The 25,965-nt window shown below is 34.5% G+C and overlaps 1 protein-coding gene across 2 annotated transcripts in view; it reads left to right on the plus strand.

Annotated features, from left to right (window-relative positions):
- UNC13C (unc-13 homolog C) overlaps positions 1-25,965 on the plus strand; it is a 533,240-nt gene that overhangs the window by 229,765 nt on the left and 277,510 nt on the right. For both annotated transcript variants that reach the window (XM_045555386.1, XM_045555388.1), the window contains 2 exons: positions 4,924-5,151; positions 6,103-6,244. In XM_045555386.1, the coding sequence (XP_045411342.1) occupies positions 4,924-5,151; positions 6,103-6,244 (370 nt within the window). The remainder of the gene's footprint in view (positions 1-4,923; positions 5,152-6,102; positions 6,245-25,965) is intronic.

A 25,965-nucleotide genomic window follows, 5' to 3' on the forward strand; every position in this document is an offset into this window, starting at 1 on the left:
ATGCCTCAGCATCAGCCCCCTGCATGCTCTCCATGGATGTTAACCACCTACCTCTTCTGGGTCCTCCTTCAAACTCAAATACAGGTGAGGATTTATAGATGTCAAAAATAAATAAATAAATTATTTTTTCTAGTTTCTTTGAGCTCTAATTTCTTTTATCTTTAAGCACTTCATTGACCCCATCTACTAAATAATTATAGAGCAGTTAGCACATGTCACACCCTGGGCACGGCACTGTCCAAGGGAGAGTTTTCAAGGTGTTGTTTCACAGGTCAAGTGATTGTGAAGCTCAAAGCTCTAAATGTTCTACTGATGTGAAATTCTTTGATAAGTGCCAATATCTTCACTATTTTGACATTCTGAAATCACTACACTTATTCAGTTATTATTACTAAAGCTATATGCATTATCTCATTTACTCCTCATACAGTCCTGTTAAGGGAGGCACTGTTATTCCCTTTTATTTTTCAGATGACGAAAATACAGTTTAGAGAGATAGTAACTAGCCCAAGATCAAATGGTTAGTGTCTTAGTCTATTTAGGCTGTGTAACAAATTACCGTAAATTGGGTAGCTTGTAAAAAACATAAATTTAATTCTCACAGTTCTGAAGATGAGAAGCCCGAGGTCAGGGTTCCAGCGTGGTCTGGTTCTGGTGAGGCCCCGCTTCCACGTTGTAGACTACTGAACTTCCTGCTGTGTCCTCCGGGAGTAGAAGGGGTGAATGAGTGCCCTTGGCCTATTTTATAAGGACACTAATCTCATTCTTGAGGGCATGACCTCATGACCTAACCACTTCCCTAAGGCCACACCTTTTAATATTATCACATTAGGAATTAGATTTTAGTATATGAATTTCACTGAGGCACAAGCATTCATACCATACCAATTAGTAAGTAGCAGATCAGGATTCACACTCAAGATTGTCTCCTTGTAAACCCAAAGAGCATCTTTAACTACTATGCACTTTTGCTTTGTTTAAAAGTGATGTTCTTGATATAGTTCTTCCATTTATAGTTGGAGTTATACTCTTGTTTATGCTGAACTATGAAATGCAGATGGTATGTAGGTCAACCAAATTCTGCTTTTGTTTTTAACTTTTTAAAAAATTTCTGCCCTTGGTGAACAAAACCAAATTCTGCTTTCTAATTATGGGCATACATACAGCCTTTATTTTCTGAGAATTCCAAATGAAGCCAAGGGTCAGGTGTATTTTATGTTTTCATAAGATGTATTCCCCAGCCTATTTGACATTTTACATCGAATTTATTCTTGTTTATTCCAGAATTGTGGCCCTAGGGTAGTAGTTTTCAAAAAGTTCATAACACATTAAGTTAAACCAGAAACCAAACTAACTCTTCAGCTATGGCAATTATTTTATCTTAGGTTTCCCCCAAGAAATATTTCTCTATTTATCAAATATATGCTATTTTCCTATTTTCCAAGCAGTGCGCTAGATACCTGGATACACATTTAACAGAGGTTGGCCTTATGAGCTAGCATGAGGAATAGACACATATGCAGGTAGCCATGTTACTGGCGATTGTTAAAAAGTCAAGAAGTTTGTGAGATAGTTGCTTGGAATCATCCATGTTAAGAATATTGACATCATAGAAACCTGCTAATACTACAAATAAGGAATTTTTTTTTTCTGTAGGAAAGGAGAGAAAATGTGACTGTTGAGTTCAAAAGTCCACTATTTTCTGTTAAAAAGGAAATAAGATCATATACTGAACGTGGAGGGTAATGGGGGTGAGGTAGGTGACTTAAAGAGAATAGAAATGTTTTGGAATAGCTGTTGAGAAAAATAGGAAACTGAAAGAACTGGGAACAAGAGAGAATATGGAAGTTTTTATATAAATAGATAATTCTTTGGAAAAAACACTGAAATTGTAAATTGCCTTGTAAAGGTAGTAAAACTATGTATTCCACATAAAATTTAGATGTTTTGGGTAATAAATAAAAATTAAAGAAAAATGAAGGGTTCTGGTTAGCTGATTATCCTATTATGTAGAAGGAAACCAGTTTGCCCTGTCTGAAATAAGTTTGGCTCTGTAAGGTCAAATTCTTTTGCCATTTTGTTGTCCATAATTGTATTGCCTGCTCTGTCAATTAAGTGTTTTTAAAAGTAACAGTGATGCATTCCATTTGGAAAATGCATTATATTTTACAAAGTGCTTTCCCTGTACATTATCTCTTTTGATCTCATCTGTTGTTGATCTTTGACTGGCGAATACTGTATTTCCATGAAGCTACTAGACCTTCTACCACACACTTTGAAGGAAGACTCATATAATTCTCATAGAAATGCAAATTTAAAGTTATCTCTTGTGACTTTGAGATAAACAGAATAAGGCTGAAGGAAAATAATAAACCCAAAGGGCTGGAAATTTCTGACAAATTACAACTATTTAAGAAATAGTTTGGTTAGATAAGTGATATGGATTAGATAAACGATAGGGCATTGGAAAGTACTTGTACATCGCTGACAAAAATTACTTATGAATTAGTTTCTGTATTTCTGAGCTAAACAATCTATGTTGAATAATTTTCTTCAGATCAAAAATGCAAAAGCAAAAAATTTTAAAGACTACATATTTTTTAGAAATAATAGATAAAAGGCTTAAACATAAGTCTCTGTCAACCTGTTCTCCCCAAATTGGCAATTTTACTTTACGGGTATGTCTGTTGTCTGTACATATTATAATGGATACTCCATTCCAATATCCAGAACATAGGAAATTTCAAATCTAATTGTCAAGCTTTCCTAATTATTTTTAAAGGATTCAAGACACAGTCATTAAGGATAGAGATTTGATTCCTTTGCATGAAAACTCTCTTAATGTTCTAGCTTCGTATTGTGTGGTTAGTGGTTCATGGGACTCTTCCTGAATTTAGGAAAATTATTCAAAATATATTTAATTTTAGAGGTCTTTAGCAGTCCTTCTTAGAGCCTTTGGGGGCACCGATAGCAACAATAATAATAGCTGTATAGAAATTTGGGAAAGAGTCAGCATTTTTATGATGCTTGTAACCCTTTGGATATCCCGTGTGTGGCTATCACAAACCAAACTTTTGAGGCACGTTGAATGTTATAAGTAATACCTCCTAGCCACCACTGTCCTTTCCATTTAATGAATAGTCAATACTTGAAGTAAAATATGCCTATTGGATAGTTGCAACTATTTAGTCCAGCCTAAGCTAATTTACTGTGAAAGAATTATGCACCGTGTAGTGAAGCCATTATTGATAAATTACACACCCGTTTATTTGCTTAAGGGCACACAGTTTACAAATGAGTAGCTCTTCTAGGGCATGTTTGAACAGATGAATAGGGCATTTACAATGTCCTTTTAAATTACCTTAAATGGAATTAATTTACCTTCGTATTCCTTTTTAAAAATGTAGTTTATTTCCTCAAAGGTTAAAAAAAAAAAAAGGTAATCTGCTTTCTATCATTAGAGTATTCACCTCTTTTAGCCTCCTCTTTTCACACCTTCATTATTATGAATACATATTTTCCACTTTAGGAAAAAAATGCTATGCTTTCAAGTAAATGAATATTTATACAGAATTATTGCTATCAAATTACATGTGAATTTATCATATGGAAAGTTAATAGTTAACCTTTCCTCTTTTGTCTTAGCTTCTGTACTTAAATTGGACTCAAACATTCACAGAATTAGATTCAAAGAACATTATCGAGGTTATCCTTTGTGGTAGAAATTGTGCGGATAGATTATCGCATTTAATCTCCAAATATGTTATGAGATATTAGTATTGCTGTTTCAGAAATATGATATTTCAGAAAAAGTAGAGTAGAAATTAGGTAATACTTACAGTCATATAGATGAAAATTGGAGCAATTACTAGCTAGGAACACAAATCTTTTGATTCTTTTCAAATGTCTCCGTTGCTTCTGTGCTAAAAATGACTCGATTTTAGCAGTGGCAGTTCCTGCAGACGCTGGGCTTTTGCTTTTTCACTTCAAGCTCACTAAGGAATTGTGAACATTGAAATCCAGGTCTACTATTAACCTGTGTGCTATTGGTCCACACAGAAAGCCATGCAGAGCAACGAGAATGTCTGGCCAGTACCTTGAGGTTAGGGACCCAAAAATGGGATTTTGGAAATCCTTCACTGACAGAAGGATTTGTGTTACAAACAAGAATACCCAGAAGTTTGAGACCAAACCTGAAAAGCAATAACCTAGAAATCAAAAAGGGTTTTGAGTGAGTTAGAGTGAGAATTCAGTTTTTTCAAAACTAAAGAAATATGAGAAAAATAAAGTTTAAGTCTGTGGTCATAAGTTACTTTATAGGTTATCTAGCCCAGAGGCTTCCAAATATTTTTTAAACAGTTGAGTCCCTTTTATTCCAAGTAAAATCTTACCCTGTATCTTAATATTTAACAAATAGCAGTGGTATTTATTTTATGGGAAAAATTCAAAACATTTAATTATGACAAATTTCATCAACAAAAATAATGAGGCCCATTGGATAGACACAAGCGTTTGAATTCTTGATTTCTAAGTGACATTTGCCATTTATATCCAATCAATTTTGTTTTGGATACCCAATGAGTAAATGTGGGTGGTATATGACAGATTTGATTGTATGCATTCTTCTTGTTGTATTTGAATTTTTCTTGGAAATTCAAACCAAACTTGGATTTAGTTCAGTAATATAAATGAGAAAACTGGGAATCATGGAGGTCAATGTACTTGCCAATAACACAAAAAAAGTGCGGGTTGTTCTGCATCTTACCATAGTGACTTATTCTCCTGATATTTTCCCAAAAGGTAACCCTGACTCTGCAGAATGTAAGCATTCATTCATTCTCCTAATCCTCCTTCTCTTTCTTTTTTAGCCATCAAAAAGTAACCTCATGTACGTTCACATCACCATTGATTTTTCCATTATAGGAGCAGCAGAAAAGAGTTCTAAACATGGTGCTGAAGACAAGACTCAGACCATTATTACAGCCATGAAAGAAAGAATGAAGATCAGGGAGAAAAATAGGCCAGAGGTATTTGAAGTAATTCAGGAAATGTTTCAGATTTCTAAAGAAGATTTTGTGCAATACACAAAGGCAGCCAAACAGAGTGTACTGGATGGGACATCTAAGTGGTCAGCAAAAATAACCATTACAGGTAAAAATAAGTCTTCTTTAAAATTTTTATTCTACATGGAGATTTTGATATGTCTTAGAAATCACTTCTAATAATAATTATAGGTAAAATTAATAGAATTTTTCTCTGTCTTGTTAATATTGATGGGTCCAGGTGGTACTGCAAATATCCAAAATATATGCTAGATAAGTGAAGTAATTTCAGTCCATGTCTTGTTTTAATCAAAAGCTCTTCCCAGGAAAAAGATTTTTGATTTTTAATATATTCACCAATACCCTGCAGTTTATAAGAGATTAGTTTTGTTGCTGCCTGACACTGATAAATTACAAGAGTAGCTATTAATCTCTTCAGTCGGTTTTATAAAATGAGAAAGATATTTTATTTACTCCTCATTAAATACCCCCTATCCCTTTGATCCTTGAGCCAAGGAAATTTGATTTTAGTGATGTATAATAATTTGAACTTCTGAAGTTGCTTGTGATGTTAACAGCAAATGATTATGTATCATGTTAACATTTACCAAGCCTCTTATCTTGCTCATTTTGTATTTTCAAGGTAAATAAAGATGCTTTTTCTAAATGAGTAGAGTTGATCAATACTGACAGCAAACTTGTAAATAAATAAATCAGTTTGGATCTCAGGCCTTTGAATTATGTTGGTTAACTTTTTGTATGTTGTATATATTCCTTCTCCTTTCTCTGTGTGTATAGTAACATGTATATGAGTGTATAGCTACTAATATATGTGTGTGTATATAAATATACTTGTGTATATATTGCTATGGTTCATTAGGGGCAAAAGCAAATATTGGTTAAAGGAAGATTTTAATTCTCAGTGTATTTATGTTTTAAAGTCGTACCAGTCATGAGAATGAAAGCAATGGGGATATATCTTCAAATCCAGGGAATTGAATGATAGAAACTATTTCCTTCATTATCATTATATTAAAGTGTTTATTTTGGTTTATTTCAGTGGTTTCTGCACAAGGCTTACAGGCAAAAGACAAAACAGGGTCTAGTGACCCATATGTTACAGTTCAAGTTGGAAAGAACAAAAGAAGGACTAAAACCATTTTTGGAAACTTGAATCCAGTATGGGATGAGAAGTTTTATTTGTGAGTATACAATGTGAAACTATTACAAATCTTAAAATATTTAAGAATAAATAAAATATTTAAGAATAAATTTAAAATATTTAAGAATAAATTTAAGAATAATAAAATATTTAAGAATATACTTGCAAAAAATAAACAAGCAATAATTATCTCATATTTTAATAATTTCTTATGCAGAAATTACCAAAAGAGTGAAACTAATGTTATAAACTCAATAATCTCATACTGCTTATTATTTTTTCTTCATCTTTGTAAGCAAGTGAATAAGAGTAGTATTTCAAACCAATATAAGGTGGCTCAATTGGGGGGACTTTGTAGGAGGTATAAAACTGTTTTACAACATGATCTATAACTTGGGATGACCCAACATAGCTAGAAGTTTATAGGTTTGATTCACTAATGTCATGACATCTGAAGATTTACAGCTAATGACAACAGAAAGACTTTGAGTATCACCTGGTCCATCACTTGGGATAGAGCCACACCTGCACTAGCCTACACTGATGAAGTGGTTGATGATAACTTTTACAAACTCTCATTTTCCATGAAGGCATTTAATTTTAAAACTCTTATATCTTGCACCAAACAACAAGAAATCATTTTTTCTCAAGGTTTTTTTCTTTCTACCACCCTCCTTAAAAAGACAAAATAAAATGGCTTTCAACTACCATTTGTGGAAATGATAAACCCTAAGTGAATTTATTTATTTATTTTTATTTACTTTTATTTTTTATTTATTTATTTTATTTTTTTTTTGAGACAGAGTCTCACTCTGTTGCCCAGGCTGAACATACCCATCCCCTCCTCCTTCCTCCCATCTGCCCGACACCCGATGATTTTTACTACCATATGTGCACATAACTGTTGATCAATTAATTAGTACCAATTTGACAGTGAGTACATGTGGTGCTTGTTTTTGCACTCTTGTGGTACTTCACTTAGTAGAATGGGCTCTAGCTCCATCCAGGATAATACAAGAGGTGCTAGTTCACCACTGTTTTGGGGGTTGGGTAGAACTCCATGGTATACGTATACCACATTTGCTTAATCCACTCATGTATTGGTGGTCACCCTAAGTGAATTTTAAGGCAGTCCTTTTTCTTTAGTCCTCTCTTTGCAAATGGTTTAAACATCAATCTCATTAATATGTTAAGTAACCAAATCCAGAACATCCAGCTTATTTGGGAATGGGAGCAATAGTGTGTACATAGAGTTTCTTGCATATATGGGCTGACATAAGCAGTATTAACACATAGGTTTGGAAAATCAGTTGGGACCAAACAACAGGGTACTATAGAATGAGTTAAGGAATTTGGATGATGTCTCCCTTACAACTGATGGAGTGACTAATACTCCTTCTTTTGTTAACAAAAGACAAGAAGTCAAGTGGCAGTCACAAATATAAATTTCTACTGGGGTCAAATAAAGGAATAAATCAGGGTAAGGGCAACCAAGGGAAGGGATGGAGACCATGGCAAACTGGAGAACAAGTGGGTCTCAGAAAAGAAACAGTTTCCCTTGCTTTGCAATTATGAAAATACAATGCAGCTAGAGCTTCCAGTTTCTCAGGAGAAGCTGGAAGTTAGAAAGTTTAAAAACAGCTTTATTGATGTGTAATTATCAAAACATAAAATCTGTGAACTTAAAGTTTACAGTTTGTTAAGTTTTGACCTCTGTGAAATCATCCCCACAGATAAGGAACACATCCATCAATTCTGCAACAGGTTCTTTACATTCCCATTGAGAGTCATTCCTCCTGACTTTCCTTGTGCCAAGGCAATCTCTGATGTGCTTTCCCATGCTATAGAATACTTTCAAAATTTTGCATTTTCTAAAATTTTATATAAATAGAGCCGTGTGGTTGGTACTCTTCTTTTGTAGGTTCCATTCACTCAGTGTAATTATTTTAAGCTCCATCCAAGTTGTAGGGTTTATCAGTAGTTTATTTCATTTTATTGCTGGGTAGCATTCCATTATATTAACATATCACAGTTTTTTAATGTGTTCACCTCTTGATGGATATTTTGGTTTGTTTCCAGTTTTGTGTTATTAAAAACAAAGTGACCTATATGTTAAATGAGCGATTCATATTAAAGCTAACATTTGTGGATAGGTATTTGTATGGACGTGCATTTTTATTTTTCTTGAATAAATATCTAGAAGTCGAATAACCAAATCATATGTTAGGAACATGTTTAATATTTAAGATATAAAGTGGTTGTACCACTTTATATATCTACCACAAATCTATGGAAGTTCCAGGTCAAGCAAATCTTTCCAATACAAATGATCACCAACTTAATGATGATTTGATTTAATGATTTTTTGACGTTAAGGTAGGCTAATAGGGCTATAACCCCATTGTAAATGGAGGAGCTCCTTACAACTTATAATGGGGTTAGGGTTTCTATTGCATGCCTGTGACTTTTGTGCCCTCATAAAGTCAAAAAATTGTTAAGTCAATAACACTTTAAGACTTTAAGTTAATAAAGAGGGCAAGGAAAGATTGGTTATTATACCTCACAAGGTCTGTATCACACAAGGAAGTCATACATATTCAGCAGCTTTGGGGGGAAAGCTGTACAAATTTATGAGGGGGGGTCAAGTCCATGTGTAATGGGTAAACATATGTGTAACATACACCCTATGTTCACTTTGATGCAGGGTTTTAGCATTAAAGTGAGGTGGAATTTAACCCTTTATGTCCAAAGGTAAACTGTAAAACACAAAGACAGTTTGTGCACAATCTCTGCAAGCTGGTTGTTTGAGGTCTACATTTGCTTATCAGGAAACAGTATTTGTAAGGCCTTTCTTCTGTCCAATCAGAGTTGTAGTGGTCTGGGTTGTAAATCCGGGTTAGGAAGAGTCTGACAATTTGCCTGATAGCTTCTATTGTTAAGTAGTTTAGCAAGAGTGTGGTTTTTCTTGTAGCTTTCGGAATTTCAGAAGTTTCCATGCCAGCTAAGCCCTGAACCCTTGATCTGTAGGTAACTTTTGTTTCCTTAGCCTTAGGGCTTATCCTCCTTGATTAAAGGGGTGTCTAATTTGGTCTCTCAGATCGCAAAACACACTCAGTACTCCACTACTTAGAGTAACTGTTTTGATATCCTTGCCTCCGAATTCTACCATCTGTGTCCATTCTTGGTCAGTTTTGATTGATAGATTTTCTCTTTATCACACATCATATTTTTCTGCTATCTTGCATGCCTCATAATTTTAAATTGAATTCAAGACATTGCAAATATTACTTTGTTGGTTGATGGATATTTTCACATCCTGTAAATATTCTTAAGCTTCATTCTGGACATGTTACAACTTCTTTGGATCTTGCTTTGAAAATTTGTTAAATGGGAATGAAATAGTGCTCAATTTCAGGGTAATTATTCCCCACCATAGAGGCAAGACTCTTCAGTGTACTCTTCCTACTCATTCATGAATTACAAGGTTTTCTAATCTGCCCAGTGGATTTTGGGCCTTGGGTGAGTATAGGGCACTATGACAACTAAATATTTTGATGGCTTTAACCTAGCTTTAGATAGCATGCACTTATCATTACTCAAGTGATTCTGCATGAGGAACCCTCTGCAGGTTATTTATGTCTTCCTCTGTTCAGCTTTCTTCTTTTTGCTATAATGCCCTGTGACTCCTAGCTGCCTTTCTCTTGGCAGACTTTCATCTCTATCTCTTCAACTCTGAGGGTCTAATGCACTCCCCTGGGTTCCCCTTCCTTGCACAATACTCAGGAATCTCCCTCAAGGCAGTAAGCTGTAGTAATTATGGGGCTCATTTTGTTTTTTCTCTCTCAGGGATCACTGTTCTTCATTGACAGATCTCCTTTGTATTGAAACCAGTTGTTTGAAATATTTTGTGTACTTTTTGATTTTTCATGTGGAAGGATATCTCTGATCCCTGTTACTCTTGAAAGTCTGGAAATCTGAACTTAATTGATAAGCAAAAATAAAACAGTATAAGAGCCAACACAGGGCATATCAGACAAAATATAGCTTCCAGAGATATTTGCTCCATAGTTTGCCAGTTGCAATCTGTGAAATTAAGTGGAAACATTTATCATAGTATTTCAACACTGCAAAGAGTCTCCCTTGAGAAGTATACTGAGTAATAATAAGTGCATGCATGTGAGAGCACTACCCAAGACCACCCAAAGGGGGACTAGATCTGACAGTGCCCAGTGGTCATCCAAGCCAGGAGTAGTGCTATTTTCCACCAAACTGGCCAGAAAGCATCATGATTCATGGGACAAGTACACAGAAGTGTACACTGGAATGAACCATTACAATATGAATTATCTCTATTCCTATTGGCAATTTTCATATAATTTTCTATGCTGTATGCTTCTGTTTTCCTTTTGATAAGGAGGTACCATCTGTACTGGCAATAACAATATATGTATTTTTCAAACAAAATTATTTTAAAAAAGAAATTTAAATTCAAATCCATTATACTCTGCCATGCATGAAAATATATATAGTACATACTTTTTCAAAATATTTTCCACTTTACTGACAAAATATTTACTGAGCTTTGAGTGAAGTTACATTCACAATTATTTTCTGTCTCCTTCAAGAATATCAGAAATGAATGCCAATCTTTTAACATTAATTCTTTGTCACCAGTTTCCTGAACTCTGAGATTTTATTCTTATTATAGATGTTCTATATCAACAGTTTCAGAAATATTATTCTGAAGCTACCTATGCATGTTTTCATTTTATCGTGAAAATGGCATGCGAATTGCAGTTATCTTTCCTTTATAATGGGTTCTCTTTTGCAGAAAGAATGGATTTTTCGTGAATTTATGTGAGGATTTTGAAAAATGCATACATGTCAGAAATGAACTCATCCATGCTTCCCCCTACCCTGACATTCTGCCCTATGAACTGAGTTGTAGAGATGTATCCTGACATTCTGAAAATAGAATGTTTTATTAATAGTATGACTGTAACTTGTAAGCATTAGCTTTTTTATTATAACATGAAAAACTGAGATAATAATGCACACTTCACAGAACTGTTACATTTTTTAAGATAGTGTATGTAAATCTCATGGCCCTTAATAAGTATTAAAAATAGTTGTATTACTATCATTATTAGCATTAATAACATCATTTCCTTTGCACTGAACTTCAGGACTTTACAGCAAACATGACAGTAATACTTTCATGTCAAAAAAGTTCCACCTGAATAGTGAGGCCAAGAGAGGACCGATGAAAAGCGTGTTATAAAAATAAAAAGAAAGTACTGCTAAAATAAGAATCAGAGAACTGAGATTGAGAAAAGGATCTGAAAGATTGTTTTTTCCAACGTCCTCATCTTACTAATGAAAAAATCGAAGCTCAGCTGGGTCATAGTAGAGAGCGGGCACTACAGAGCAGCCCCCTGCTGTGAAGCTACAAATAAGATACAAGTAGAAATTAGAGTATGATTTTTTCCTTCATCCAAACTCTTCACTTGAAAAAGTGCTGTTGTCCTAAACAAGGCAAGCAGTCACAAAGCCAGTAAAATGAAAATGCAATTGAAATAATTTTCCAAGTTTAAAATTCCGTTTGAAAGCTTAATTGTCCCACGTTAATGACACTTTGATGCTTTCCAGAGATTTTAATGCCAATTAATTTCAATTTTAATGTTATCTCTCCTACCATAGGCTAAAATAGGAAGCTTGAGATTTTAACCTTCAAAATACTATGGATGTTGTGTGACTCTAGCGTGGGGCATCCAGAGAATGTTTGCAGAGAACAGAGGCATGACCAATCAGGCCTTGCAGATCTGGGTTAGGAGGGGTCGTAAGCAAAGGTCTATTTTCTAGGATATCACATGAAGATTAATTAAGATAACATATATCAAAGTGCTTTGAAAATGATGATGTATTATATAAATCTAAGGTACTCCTTATCTTTGTTCTTTGATCCTAAGTTGTATAGTTGATCGTTTCATAATTAATTATGTCATTTGATTTTGCTTTTGTATGCTACAGTTGATGAAATGTTTTATGGTAATTATAAACAACTACCTCAGGAGGAAGAGAACTAAGGCTTTTCCAGCAAGTTGTAGAGAAAAAATCGCTGTACAGTCTGTCCATTTGAATAAGAAATTTGAAAATTAGGAGACCTACATTTTCTGTATATGTTGACACTATGTTTTCCGAGGACTCTATAGTTGAGTCCTTGTTGCCTTAAAAATAAAATTTTGTGCTGACCCCCCTGCTAGTGGTGAGGTATGTCATAAAGGTGATAGCAGGGACGTGTTAATCTATTTTTAATTGATATTAACATTGGAGTAAAGAATTATGTTAATAAAAGAAAGTCTGGTTAATGCAGTGCTTGTGATAGGAGTGCAAACGTGCCCTCATTAACTGTAGTATTGAACAGGCATGGAATGGTGTTTGCACACTCTACTTGTGTAACTGGACCACCAGCTCTACTTGTTTTGTGGAGTATCCTTTCAACTCCACCTGCATTCCCTGAGTAACCATTACATGCAAAGCATTGTACTTAGGTGCCATGGAAAGTATTGACTTAAAGAGCGATTCCATGTTACATTGAAAAGCCACCTGATCTACAAGATTGTAAACCTGAGTTCCAGAACTATTCTGTGTCTAACATGTTTCTTGACCTCCAAAAAAAAAAAAAAAAACCAAAAAAACCTAACCTCTTTAGATCTCAGTTTCACCACGATGGGGGAAATTATTCCCATCTTGACTGGCAGTGTGACACTAAAACACCATAAACTCATAATGCTATTGTGTAAAGGCATGATTGTCTTGGCCCTTTTGAAGCCTATGTGAGTCATGTTCAATTCCCAGGTACCCAGAGGTGGCGGTACACTGAGTGCCTCGGGCACACGGATCCCCACCATGCCATGTGCTGCTCAGCCAGCGCTGAGTATGAATTAAGCATAAAGTAAGCTCTATAGGACATAGATTATTTATTACTACAATTAAATAAAAATATCTTCGTAGCACAGCAGACTAATATTCTAAAATGAGAGCCTGAACATAATCAAGGATTTAATGTATTGCTTAGATTACTAACACAGTCCTTTCCTGGGGTGCACGGGAAGGGGACATTTCTTCATTTTTCTGAGCCAGCTTACAGTGGTGGTACCAGCATCAGCAAGTCATTTGTCATAGAAGATGGCTCCACAATTGTCTAAAGCAACGAGTTTAGTCACACGTTATAAGATTAGAGTTTTTCTTTGACCAGGCATTGTCTACACTGTGACTGACCCTAGCAGAAGGGAGCTATAATAATCCATACTGCCCATCACTTACTAAGTGAGATTGAACCATTACCCATCACACACAGCAGCGCCAGGAGGACAGCATTTACTTTATCACTGCTTCACACCAGAACCTAGGGATTTTGTAATAAGGAGAGGAAGAGGTGGTGGAAAGAGATCTAGACTGAATTTTATAAAATATGAACTTAGGGTCACCAAAGAGAATTAACTCACAGTCAGAAAAGCCATAAATTATCAGATTAGGATGCGTCCTTAGAGATAGCCCTGTGATATTCTATAGTCAGAGATGCAGAGTGCCATGAACTTTACTTTAAATTGAGAACCAGCAGAATTTTTTAAAAATCCCTTAAATCTTTAGGGAGTAGTTGGATTACAAACAGCAGTCGTTGGGGCCATGGGGGCTGTTCTGTAAGAATCCCTCTTGGTCAGAAGAAATAAAACCCTCTGGACTTAAACTCATCCTTAGAAAAGGGAATAGGAGAGGGAAATTTTTACTATATGGAAACAGAAAGCCCTTGCAGGCACCCAGGAAAAGCCAAACAACAAAAAGTCCAAAGGGGAGAGGGCAGAAATGATTATATTGTTTTATTCCTCTCTTTATTTTTCTCTGAGAGTTTGTCACCTGTACCTGTTTTTCTGTCCCTGCCTATTCATCTCTTTCTGTCTCCCATCTTTTGCTTTGTCCCCTCCTTCCTCTCTCCGCCTCTCCTCCGTGCCTCTCCCCTCTGTATACTGGTCTGATCCCTGATCACTGCTCAGTAGCTCTTCATATCGTTAGCTTCCACATAGTACATAATAGCCTTGGTCCTAAGGCATTTGTCCTCCAACCCTAACACTCACAGTTTGCCGCCAGAAACCTCTTTGGGTTTTTTTTCACCAATTAGCAAAATTTGTCTTTACAAAACAAAGCATGCAAGTTATAGGTTGTTGGTCTCCCAATGATTGGAACATCTTAACACTATCAATTGTATGTTTTTTGTGTAGAGGGGAGAGATGGGGAGTCCTAGTGGTCTGCTGGCCACTCAATTGTGGATTGAAGCAATATCCCCTAAGTGTAACACATCTAGTAAGAACACTACAACCATCCTGATCTAACAGCATTTTCAAGACCCAAAAACTACAGTGCCAAACAATCTCTATTTGGTTCATTTCTCTGCTTCCTGAATGTACCCCAGGTGTGGACCAACTGTTTTGAAAGCAAGAAAAGAAGATCAATATGTTAGTACTATTCCTGGCCAGATTGGGAGTCTGCAGATCTCTGCTGACCCAGACCCATCCAATGTAAAATCTAGCTTTCTAGGCAATGTTTTTTTCAAGTACCAGCTCCAAAATTCCGTGGAGGAATAATTTTTTAAACATAAATTTATGTGTAAGGCATTCTCCTAAATGCAGCAAACTCTGAGATAAATATAAAAGACAAGTGCTTTTTTTCTCCCCAGAAATTTCATTACAATGTGAGTAGAGATGGTACTAAGGCTAATATTATCAGCTATGAACAGCCACTCCTGGGAAGGTTGGGGAAGAAGTGGACATTTCTGTTTGGTGCTGCCATCTTGGCTGGGCTTGACAATAGAATAGTTATTTGACTCTAGATAGAGGATGTCTAAAGCAAGGTAATATTTGAAGGCTGGGAAAAAGAAGTTCTAGATAGTTAAACAACTTGTTGAAGAAATAATGGCCAGAAATGAAAATACAAAACCCAAGTCACTGCAAATATCACCATAATTATAGGCCGTGACATTTATGTAGCCATTTATTACATGTATCTCAACTCCTGTCACATATATTACACTTCACAACTAACTTATGAAGTATGGCCATCATGATTGTTGTTGTTGCTATTGTTGTTATCATTATTTTACAAATGAAAAAGCTAAGCCTCAGGGAAGCCAACAGAGTTTTGTTAAAGAATCAATCCCAACAAGCAAAATGAAAGAAACAGGACTCACATCCATATGTTTTATTAGCACAATAAATGTCCTTTCCACACTTTCATTCCTTCACTGGAACCAGTTTCAAAACAATCACCCAAGGGGAGCCATGGAAGAGTTAGTACAAAAAGCTCCAATGGAAACTTCTGGAGATGAAAATTACAATGTATAAAATGAAAAGTATGCTGAATAGGAATGACAGAAGATTAGGTACTATAGAAGAAAAGATTATTGAATTTAAAAGTGCAATAATAGAAAAATGTTAAAAGAAGCACAGAGAAAAAAAAATTTAAATGTAAAGTAAGACCACTTTAAGCAACCTAATAAATTTCTAATTGGATTCCCTACAGGAGAGGAGAGAGAACAGTACAGAAACATTATAGGAGAAAATAATGGCCATTTTTCCCCAAATATGATCAAACTTAGAAACTTACAGACCCAAGAAGCTTAATGAATCCCAAGCACAATAAACATGGAAAAAAATTACACCAAGGCACATCATAATGAAAACCAATGAAGAGAAAATTGCTTGGAGCTGGTGAGGAGAAAATCTTGAAAGCAGCCAGATTACAATGTAATTTGACATTGTAATATGACATTATATACAGAGAGGAAAAAAATAATAATAATGACAGCAGACTTCTTGTAAGGAATGATGTAAGCAATATTGCAGTGGAGGAACATCTTTAAATTATTGAAAGAAATAACTCTCAAACTATAATTCTATACCCAGAGAAAATGTCCTTCACAAACAAAGGCAACAAAATAGTTTTCAAAAAACCGCACACAAAATAAAGGCCCTTTTAGACATAAAAAAGATGAAAGGATTTCTGCACTAAAATAAATGTTAAAAGAAGTCCTTTAAGAAGAAGAAAAGTGATACCATCTGAAGATATGGATCTATATAAAGGCATGAAAATAAATGAAGAACCCTGGAAATAGTTACTGCATTGGCAAGTATAAAAGACTATTATGTTATTATTTAGATTTCTTCTAAAAATTATTGTTTAAACAAAAATAAAAGTTTATTTTTGAGTTTATATCATATGTAATTGTTAAAATGTGTGGTAATGATCACATAAAGGTCTGGAGGACAGAACTGGAAGTACAATATTGGAAGTTTCTTAAATTATACAGGAAGGGCTAAATATTATGTGTAGATTGACTATGACAATTTAAAGACGTATGCCATAAATGCTAAAGCAACTACTAAAATTAGAAAACAAAACTTACGACTAATAAGCTGACAAAATAGACAAAATTCAATATAAAAATAATAAATCCAATAAAGGGGGTAAACACTGGATGGGGAAAGTAGAAAACAAATAGCAAGATGGTAGACTAAAAGTTAAATATACTGATGATCACATTAAATATAAAACATCTAAATGCCCCGATTAAGAGGCACAGATTTTCAGATTGAATAAAAGAGCAAGACCCAACCATATCCCACGTATAAGAAATAATTTTATAAAGACACAAATAGGTATATACCTTGTAGGTATGCTACTTAGAATGCTTCATTCAATAACAACAAACTACACATTATTTTCAAAGTGCACACAGAACAGTTAGCAAATGACACATAAAAATATGCTCAATGACATTAATCATTAGGAAATGCATATTAAAACCACATGAAAACCACTTCATGCGTAGGTATGTTCTTTGCCTTTTACTATTCTTTTTGTGCCCTTTTTTTGACCAATTGAATATTTTTTATAATTGCATTCGATCTACTTTGTCAGGTTATTTATATTTCATTAATTGTTATTTTAGTGGTTGCTTTAGAGTTTACTGTATATCTCTTTATCATAGTTAACCTATCAGTAATATTATATTACATGGAGTTTAAGAAACAGTACACTTCCAGTTTTCTCCTTTAGACCTTTATGCTATTGTTGCTAAGTATTGGCAAGGATGTAGAAGGAATGTGATACGGTACAACCACTTGGGAAAGCAGTTTATTAGTTTCTTGAAAAGAAAGTATGTGTACACACAAAGACTTGGACACAAACATTCATAGCTGCTTCTTTTAATAGCTAAAAACTGAAAACAACTCATCAATAGGTGAGTAGAATGTAAGTTATGGTATATCCAGAGTCTAGAATATTACTTAGTAGTAAAAAGGAATGAACTACTGATATACATGACATCATGGATAAATTTCAAAACTATTCTGAGTGACAGAATTCAGACAGAAAGAGTATTTACAATACAATTGCCTTTATATAAAATTGGAGTAAATGCGAAATTGAAACCAATAAGAAATCATGTCAGTGGTTACCTGGGGAGAGATGAACAGAAAAGATAAGAGAAACTGATTTCAAAGAAGCCGTAAGAAGCTTTTGGCAGAGATAGATGTGTTACTTATATTCATCACGGTGATGGTTCTGTGGGTGAATCCGTATGCCAGGACCTAACAAATTGTGCATTTCGAATATGTGCATTTAATTGCATGTCAATTATATCACAATAAACTGCTAAAGAAGAAAACCTCTTACAAAAAATGAATTTCATTCACCATGTTAGCAGAGTCAGTATTCCAGTAATTATCCATACTCCACAAATTCAAGATGATATAAAATTGCTGCTGCTAGTATGATGATGATGATGAATGACCGCCACATCAATGACTCCCACCACCACCATCCTTTGTGCTCTGACACTTTATAGTTTACAATGTTCTCCTACATATCTAAATTCTTAGAAGAAAGACAGTGTCATAGGCATTTGTATCCTCACATTTCTAGCTGAGAAAAATGAGTCTCAGACATTTATGAAATTATAGGTGGTAGTGCCAGAACCTCAGTTTCTGCCTTCTTAGTCTAAGTACTTCATCTCACTGGAGGTTCCCGGAGGAGCAAGTTGGGACATAATGTTGTACATTTTTCATACCTTACTCATTGATTTCCATATAAAAATTGCTTTAAATTAAAAGTGTGCTACCTTAGGCACATCTACTTGCATTTACCACTTCTCACATTAGTCTTTCAACATTTTAGACCATTTTTTATATAGTCCCTAACAATTTTTATGTCTTTTATATGTGTTAGTGTTATTTTATCACCTAAATTTTGAGCTTCTTGAGGATGGAGACCTTCCAAAATTATGTTGGGTACAAAGTAACTCTAAAAATCTACTTAATGATTGTTTTGATATGATTTATAAAGTGGATTTCTTACCAACGAAAGTGCCTTATATAAGCTTTTGGTTTTTTTTTTTTTTCATTTATTTGCATTATTGCTTCACCTTTATTTCTCCCTTCTAACTTTTTTCAATGACATTTTCTTCTAAATTATTCCAAAGGCATGTATTCCTTCTCTGTAAACACTATCTGAACATTATTTTGGTGAACTCAGACATTGGCATTTTCATTAGCATCTACAGAATGTTTTCCTGAATGGTGAAATCTTAATGCCTTCTGTCTTCATGATATGTTTGTTATTGTATTTCAGTGATGTCTCTACCCAATAAGCTTTGAAGCAGTTTTTAACTAGAATTGGACTTGGTGGAGCAATAAAAGAGATAAAACTTATTTGACTTAGTTAAAGCACTGAAATAAGCAGTAGGAAGTAACCTCCTGAGCTTTTACTATGGTTAGATACACGTCATGCCTTTTCACTCTGTCCTCACAATACTAAGGGTAAGGTTAAGCAAGTACAAGATGGAAAACTACCACTAACTCTGGGGAAACATTTGGCATGTCTTTTCATCTCAGGATGATCTCTAAGACTCTTACATCACAGGTATATTATTTTTTGAAATTCTACTATTTACAGATGAGTATATGTGCTGGGAAAATTTCACCAAAAAGGAGACACTAACTTTATCTTTTTAACATGGCTAGTACAAGGGCCATATTTAAAATGGTTTAAGGCATGCTTTATTAAATATTTAATTTTAAGCTATTATTTATACCCTACTTTGTTCTAAGGAGGAATTGAAACAACTAACTCAGTTTCATTTTTCAATTGTATATTCGGCCATAAGGATTGAAATGAAACTAAGTGGTTTGAACCCAAACTATTTTGTACTATGGGAGTGATGTGGGAAAAATGGTACATTTGGGGAAAATTAAGTTGCTGATGCATTTATGAACTCATGCTATCCAGGAGATTTTAGAGATTGGGGGCAACTTTAAAAGTCCTTTAAGTACAAGCATTATAGTTGCCAGTGCATGATAAGAACCAGTCCCCTTAGAAGACTTTTTATTTTTGGAGGGGAGATCAATGTAGGCATATAATTCAAGAATAATTCTTTTGTCAGTGCTTTCTACCAACCTGATTTTTCTTACCATCGTTGGCCACCTGATCCTGACCTCAGATCTCAGACTGTTTTGCCTAGCTTTTGCTGTGCCTTTTTGTAATGTTGTCACCCTACTGTCTTTTCATACTTATTTGAAATCATATCTTTTTTTCTTTATAAATTACCCTTATAAGTATGGATCTTACATTTCTAGAACTCCAGAAACTCCTTAATAGCAAAAAGGTTAAATGTCAGGATAATATTCTATAATATTCTCAGATGAGCTTAAAAGCTTTATATTTCTTTGAGTAGACAAAATTAATCCCCCATCTGATGGGAGAGGGACTGGGAAGTCCCCTGAGAGGTGGCTGAGTGTCTGGAAAAGCATTTCACCAGTGTCTGAGAGATCCCTTCTAGGGTCAATGCCATTCTCAAATGAATCAAATTGAGTAAACCTTGACGACCTCCAGGGCTTCCTCCACGGTGGTACTAAGCTATTTGATGTTGTCCTTTACTTGCCTTCACCTCCACTAATCTCTTCAGTATCTGGTTAAGAATCAGACTAGGTTCCCTGAATGCACTCGTTTTTTAAATCTAATAGAATTTCTTGTATTCACCAAGTATAAACTGGATTGCCAATTAGGACAGACAAGACTTAAGCTTATAGAACTGGTTATTACATGGTCGGGTCACATGAAATTATTGGTATTTTACTCTTTGGACCTACAAAAATGACAATTTCATGTGGGTCAACCTAAAATAATAGCTTTCGTAAAAATGATTTCTACCTGAATCATCAGTCTTTCCTTTTTATCATCTATAGCATAGTATTTTTTATACTTAAAAAAAAACTTAAGCGATTTTTCTATTCAATCAAATTCAGTTGTTTTATTTTTATTAGAAAAACTTTTAGAAGTTTTGAATACATACAAAGAGGTGTTTGGTAAATTTTTCATTTAGCTGTTCATAATTATATGTATTCAACTTTAGTTTTTATGGCACTTGAGTTTGCTTTTTAATGACAAAGTGTCACTATTGTGTATGGGTACCAGTGGCAAAATATCACAGGTGTTATCAAGTGTTTTGTAGCATCTGTGCAGTAACTTAGTTTTTTTTTTTAATTCCATCTCTTTGTATTTTCTATAACATCTAGCAAAAGAGTCCAGAGAGGACTGAAGTATAACCAACATTACCATTTATGAATTCTTAAGCACAGTTGCACCACTATTCCAGATAATTGGTTGAAGCTTAGATTTAAGTGGAAAATTTAATTGGAATGTAGGATTTCCTAACATTTCTTTTCTTTGGCAATTCCTTGGTGATCAGTACAAAAGGTTCCTTTTTTTTTCTTTTAATAACCCTGCGCTGTGCTGTTGAGTTGCTGATGTTTGGGATAGGGATGTTATTAATAGTTAATAGTGTTTACCTTTATGATTGCCTCTCCTGATTCAAGTTTGGTGTTCAGATAAAGTCTGGTCAGGACTTTTTTTTAATGTATCTATGTTAACTTGTCCTTTGCTGTTAAAGACAGAACATATGTATGCATTTGAATGATGTAATTAGCTACAATTAGTTAGCTGCAGTTAAAAACCTATAAATACCTAACACAGTTCTAAGTGTTTTACATATATGTATCATTTTTAATTCTTTTAAAAAGGTAATTATTGATATTCTAATTTTACAGATTGGGTGTGGAGGCTCAATGCAATTGAGTAACTTGCCCAAGGTCATATTGCTAGTAAGTAGCTCAAATGGAATTTCAACAAGACAGGTCTTTTTCCAAACTGGTCTTATTATTCCATTGTGTGTAGAACACATTGACCTTGGAAGTAAAATGCAAAAAGGTATAACTTATACTATAAATCACAGATGTTGGATATCAGAACTAGAATACGGCAACCACAAAAACATCAGCAACATACACTGTTCCAGGCCCTTTACAGTTATATTATCTTTTGCTCCTCATTACAACCAAGGACTTTAGAGATCATTGATGTATGGCTCTTTATTCTATGGACAGGTAAGTTGAAAAGAACACACATCACCACATAAATAAAATTAAGATTCGAGAAGATGATGCCTTTATCAAAATGTCAAATAAATGTCAAACATATATCCAAAGTGGACCTTGTTTCCAACTTCAAACAAATGGTCCAAATGCAAGTACAGTAATTATGCCACTAATTTGAACATTCATACTTATAATACTTAATGAGGAACAAAAAGGAAGAGTATGATTATTATTACCACTTGTGATATTTCTCTAATTTTTTTTCAATAGACAATTTTGAATACCTACTTGCTGCAGGTACTAAAGTTCAGAAAATTTAAAAAACAAAACCAAAACCAAAAAAACCTTCCAGGGAACATTATGCAGAGATGACATTTTACCTGGGTCTTGAAAGACAGTTGAGTGTTTACCAGGTAGGCAGTAGGGGAGTAGGGAGAAGACATCCTTACTAAGAAAAACATGAATACATGGTCTGAGCTCTGAGCTGGGAAAACATGGGAAACCAAAGAAATGGTGAGTAGAAAACACCTTCACCATGAGCACACACACACACACACACACACACACACACTCATTTCTTCCATGTTCTTGAGAGAACAATTTGATCATCCTCTGATCTCTCTCAAGGGATCTCTTTTCATGGCAAATGGACACTGAGGTATTTTTTTACACAAGTTTTTTACCTTTATTTTAATAGTATTAATAACTAATGTATCTAATTTATATTTTTACATTATAAAATTGTTAAATATTTTAATAGCTTAATTATTTGATATTATCCAATATCAGTTTTATTATTACTATTTTTATATTTAATAATTCTCAAAACAACTGTTTAAACAAGTTTATTCTGCAACATTAACTGTGGAGAAAGCATTAAATATAAAAATATAATACAAGACTTGGAAATATTTATAATCTAATTGTGGGGGCTAGAAGGTAGTGCAGGGAAATTCATGTACCTTATAAGGTAATACTCTGCCTTTTGGTTCCATGATCTGTTAACGCACGCATACTTCCTTCAGTCAACCCTCAAATGCCAGTGGACGAACTCTGCTTCTGCCCCTTTTCTTTTTCAAAAGTCATGCCAATAATATAATTCCTTTCTTGTTCTCATACTTATTATCTTCTATGTTTCTGACACGAAATAGATTTATAATGCCCCAACACTACAAAGAAAAACCTTGAGAGAACAACAAAAGTGAAGTGTTGGGGACTTCTGTATTCTTTTAAATTGTATTTCCCATAATTAAATTCTTCCTGTTTAAAAAGTTTCTCTGCACTGTCACTGGAGTTTGAACTTAGAACTTGTCCATCTACTGTAATGGAATTAAAGTTAACAGGGTTAGGGATCTTGATTCAATAACGAGTAAGACACCAGTATTGAGATGGAAGTGGGTTGCATAATTCATGATAAATCACTAAAAGGAAATGTGAAAGTTGAGTGTCTCATAGTATTTCCATTTGGTGGGTCAGAGTTTAAGGAATTAAGCTGTAACAGGAGAATTTAATTACTGTTTGAAAGGTGGCTGCTGCTTTGCCTCAGGATGGCTCTTGCAGAAGGTTCCGGCTGATGATTTTCTCAAACAGTGCCCTGCCTTCCAGCCTAAGTTGAAATGAAATTATTTACAATTACTAGAAGGTATTTAAAATGTCATTTTTATTAGAACAGAAAAATATAATGAATAAAATGAAATTTTTCACTAATTTTAGTACTTATATTTTGATATATATTCTTACAGCTTATTTCAATGGATATATATTTTGTATGTGTTTATTCATGCATATTTAATATTTCTTTTAGCAGTATCTTTTTTTTTTATTTCAGCTTATTATAGAGGTACAAAAGCTCAGGTTATATATATTGCCCATGTCCCGCCCATCCCCCTGAGTCAGAGCCTGAAGCGTGTCCATTCCCCAGACAGTGCGCCTGGCACTCACCATGTAGTCATACCTCCATCCCCTCCCCCCCCCCCACCTCCCCGAGTCAGCACCTTCAAACATGGCCATTCCCCAGACGGTGTGCAACGCACTCATCATGTAGGCATACACCCATCCCCTCCCCCCACCGCCCGCCTCAGTCTGATATCCAGTTGGTATCATTCTCCAATGTTCTTTTAGCAATATATCTTTTAAAAAACCTCACATAATATGATTTAAAATACTACAGAATCTTATTTGATACAATTTAAATACACAACTAGAAATTTTAAATATTCTTATAGAACATGATTTTTAATGGTGTCACCACTGTTGATGTTTTTGTCTGATATAGTTGCAGGGGAGATATACTAATATTTTGGTTGTTTCATCAGATCTAGCTTGATTATAAGTTCATGTTTCAGTTTTGAAATTCTTTGCTAATATACTACTTCAGTAACGATGTTACATTAGGAGATGACTACTTGAGCAGGAACGTTTTCCCAGCAGAAATCAGGCAATCAAGCTTTATTGGCTTTATGCAGTCCATGGGCATCTCTCTAGGTAGAGCAATCCATCACATAATAGGTTAAACTCTGATAAGTTGAGTAAGGAGAAAAAAATTTTTTGCTTTAATTATAGGAGATATGTATTGGGGCCATATCTAGGAAACTCTAAATTAAAAATACCTATAGTGAGACCATTTGCAAAGTTGGAATAAATAATTTTAAAGAAATTAGCCATTTAGATGGCTGCCCAAGAAAATTGGCCAAATAGTGATTGGTTCTACAGAGATATAGCACCTGCAAATTAAAAACAAAAAATCAAAACACACACACACACACACACACACACACACACACACACACACAGACACGAAATAATCCTGAGTCCAGAAAGAAAAAATTGTTGTCCTTTAATTTGGGATGGAATAAAATACTTTATTTCCATGGAGACAAAACCAGCTTTCTCATGAGCAATGAAAAAATTTAAAATTAGAAATATGAATCACTCTTTAAAAAGAATTATTTTTAATTAAAGGAAAACTACAAACTAAATCTCGTCTCTAGCAGTATTTATTTATCATGAGTTTATGCAGTTAAAGATCTTATTAATATTTTTCTATTGATAAAAAAAGCCAAATTCAGAAACTGGTAAACTAAACCATGAGTCTTGGTTAGCAAATTAATCAGGTTGGAAATTTTCTGGTAGAGTAAGATTTAATGAGACTGTGCATTCTCTATTATACATGAAGGACTTTTTCTCTAGTATGGAGACATTTCTCTTGCTGTCAAATTCTGTTACTACAAAAGCCTATCATTTCCCATCTTAAATGCAAACCTTTATATTTTCATAAAAGTCAAGGTTTGTGAAACACATTTTAAATAGTTAAGGAATGCCATAGAACACAGCAAGTATAAGAAATAATAACAGTTCATAAATTCAATTTATTTTAAATCATTTCAGATATGATCAAACAAAATCAACTCACTAAGATTTTTTATTCTTTTCCCACTGGATTCAATTAGAATTGTATTCAGTTTCACATTAAGCCGCGGTTGTGGCTTAGTCAAGAAAAGATATTCATTTATTTCATTCAACAAGAATTTCAGGTACAGGCATTTGGGAGCTAGTATGGTAACTCAATATTTTATAAAAGAACAAAGCTTATTCTGTCTTCCTATTTTAACGTCTTTAGAAAAGGCTGTTCTGTATCCATGTTCCAAGGTAGTAAAAGGAGAAAAATAGAAGAGACAGCAGCAGAAGACTACTGCTTATATCTCATTGGCAGAACTTTATCAAACGTCCATCTCCAGTTCAGGGCAGTTTGGGGAATTGTGTAAAACTAGGAAAAGGAAGGGGGGAAGTGGCTTGAAAGATTGTCATATGAGCAGACTTACAGTATTTGCCACCATCCACCTCTTTGACTTCTCAACATTTGTATACAACTTTTCTACCCCTATATTTACTTTAAATGAAATGAATTCATCCTCTCTCTTTTGAGGTAGGTAATCTCAAAATTATGTCCAGTTTCTGCCTTTAGCTTGAAATCCAGGATCTTTGGGTAATCTGTCCATCAGCTCTAGGTCTGGTTCTTTGTTGATCCTGGAACAGAAATAAAAGACAAATCATCTTCCTCCAACATGCCCAAATGTATTGTTGTGGAGAAAGAAGATAGGACAATAGAAATTTTAAATTTCTCATTTAGTAAGAGGGAAAATGAAACACCTATTATTGGTACATAGCAAATATAAAGTCCTGCTGGACAGGTATACTCAGATCTGCCTGGTCCTGGCAGCAGAAGTAGTTACTGGGTTAGCCAGTCTGGTGTGCCATGTCACTTCTTTCTGGATGA

Source organism: Lemur catta, chromosome 1 (assembly GCF_020740605.2).
Source record: "Lemur catta isolate mLemCat1 chromosome 1, mLemCat1.pri, whole genome shotgun sequence".
NCBI lineage: Eukaryota > Metazoa > Chordata > Mammalia > Primates > Lemuridae > Lemur > Lemur catta.